The sequence below is a fragment of the Somniosus microcephalus genome, chromosome 33 (genome assembly GCF_052327205.1).
Source record: "Somniosus microcephalus isolate GS21.2 chromosome 33, FLI_Smic_1.0, whole genome shotgun sequence".
NCBI classification, from domain to species: domain Eukaryota; kingdom Metazoa; phylum Chordata; class Chondrichthyes; order Squaliformes; family Somniosidae; genus Somniosus; species Somniosus microcephalus.
The window spans coordinates 39,260,469-39,262,230 of NC_141019.1; the positions used below are offsets into that span (position 1 = coordinate 39,260,469).

The following is a 1,762-nucleotide window of genomic DNA, read 5'->3' on the forward strand; positions in this document are numbered from 1 at the left end:
TACTCCATCCTCCTTGCAATAAGGGCCAACATCCCATTTGCCTTCCTAATTACTTGCTGTACCTGCGGGCTGACCTTAGATGTTTCAGGTACGAGGACACCGCCCCCCCGGATCCCTCAGTACCATCATATTCTGTGGTCCCTCGCCATTTGAATAACAATTTGCTTTTTTATTCTTGGTACCAACGCACTCCCAGAATTGAGGACAGCAAATTGGTCTCAAAGACTGTCACAGACAATCACAGCTTTGTGGTTCTGATTTTTGTTGTATTTCGCTCAGGTCTTGTCCCCAGCCCGATCGGGCCATTGGAAGGTGAGAGCCTTTCGCCGGAGGCTGTGGAGATTTCAGACCGGGCCATGGAACTGCTGTCCGGAACGGTCATGACGGTGGTTTTGCCGACGTCGTTCCTTCTGATCTTCATTGTCGGCTGTTTGTCTAACCTCGTGGCTTTAGTAATACTGGTCAAGATGAGAAAGAACCCCACTGTTATCTTCATGATAAATTTAGCAGCCTCCGACCTGCTGTTTGCGCTGCAGCTGCCGTTGATGGTCACGTACCGATTCCTGCAGAACAACTGGATATTCGGTCACTTCCTCTGCTACGCTTTTGCCCTGTCCTTCCAAGTCAACATGCATGTTTCGATCTTGCTGCTCGCGGTTATCAGCGCCGATCGTTACCTGGGCGTGCTGCACCCGTTCTCGGCCCGGCTGTGGCGGACAAACAGGTACGCCGTCACGCTGTGCGCCCTGGCCTGGGTGATGGTCCTTGCGTTCAACGCCCCCATTGTGGCCACCGAACAGGTGGTGAATGTCCGGCGCATGAACGTCACCACCTGCATGGATGTGGTGAGGAACGCTGATGATACTCAGCAGTTCTACCACTCTCTGGTGACGGTCATCGCCCTCTTCTTCCTTCCCCTCTGTGTCATTCTATTCTCCCACTGGAGCATCATCAGGCACCTGACAAGCCCGGGCAGCCTGGAGAAAGGGGCGAGGAAACAGCAGGCCGTGGTGACGGGGATGGTGGTGACGGCGGTATTCACCGTGTGCTACCTCCCCGCCAACGCCTCCCTGCTGATCCGGCTCGCCTTTTCCCGATTCCTAACGGAGGACACCACGCACTTCAGCTATCTAATCTGCCTGAGTTTCAGCGCCGTCAACTGCTGCTTGAACCCGCTCGTCTACTACTTTGCCTGCAGCCCGTTCAGGACGAGGCTGAAGAGGTTACTCCTGCGGAGCTAACACCCCCCCACCGCCTCTGTTTAACCCCCAACACTTGCCTTGCCAGCGCGCGCTCTCCAGTCAAGGGCAGCTTTTGATCCGTCTCGCTTCTCTAACACGCCGACGCCCACCTTCATTTGTCCGACCGCGCTCGCTTCCGACTGAGAATCGTAGAACAGCGTGGCACAGAAGGAGGGACGCGCTCGGCCCATCGAGTCTGCCCCGGCTCTTTCAAAGAGCGACCCTGCTAGTCTCGCTCTCCCCCCACGCCCCCTGCACCTTCCCCGTGTCCCTACAATTGGTTCTCTGGAGTTCAGAAGAATGAGAGGGGATCTCATTGAAACTTATAATCTTCTAACAGGACTAGACAGACTAGATGCAGGAAGGATGTTCCCGATGGCGGGGGAGTCCAGAACCAGGGGTCACAGTCTAAGGATAAGGGGTAAGCCATTTAGGACAGAGATGAGGAGGAATTTCTTCACCCAGAGAGTGGTGAACCTGTGGAATTCTCTACCACAGAAGGCAGTTGAGGCCAATTCATT

General features: G+C 54.8%; 1 protein-coding gene across 1 annotated transcript; it reads left to right on the top strand.

Moving 5' to 3' along the window:
- Positions 1-343: 343 nt before the first annotated feature.
- On the top strand, positions 344-1,523 carry LOC147097213 (proteinase-activated receptor 1-like). Its single transcript, XM_085972565.1, has one exon. It carries the CDS (start codon positions 357-359, stop codon positions 1,239-1,241), a length of 885 nt encoding a protein of 294 aa, XP_085828691.1. The 5' UTR covers positions 344-356; the 3' UTR covers positions 1,242-1,523.
- The last annotated feature ends 239 nt before the right edge of the window (positions 1,524-1,762 follow it).

Coding starts and splice junctions, on each gene's coding strand:
- LOC147097213 (XM_085972565.1), top strand. CDS start 357: ATGGAACTGCTGTCCGGAACGGTCATGACGGTGGTTTTGCCGACGTCG.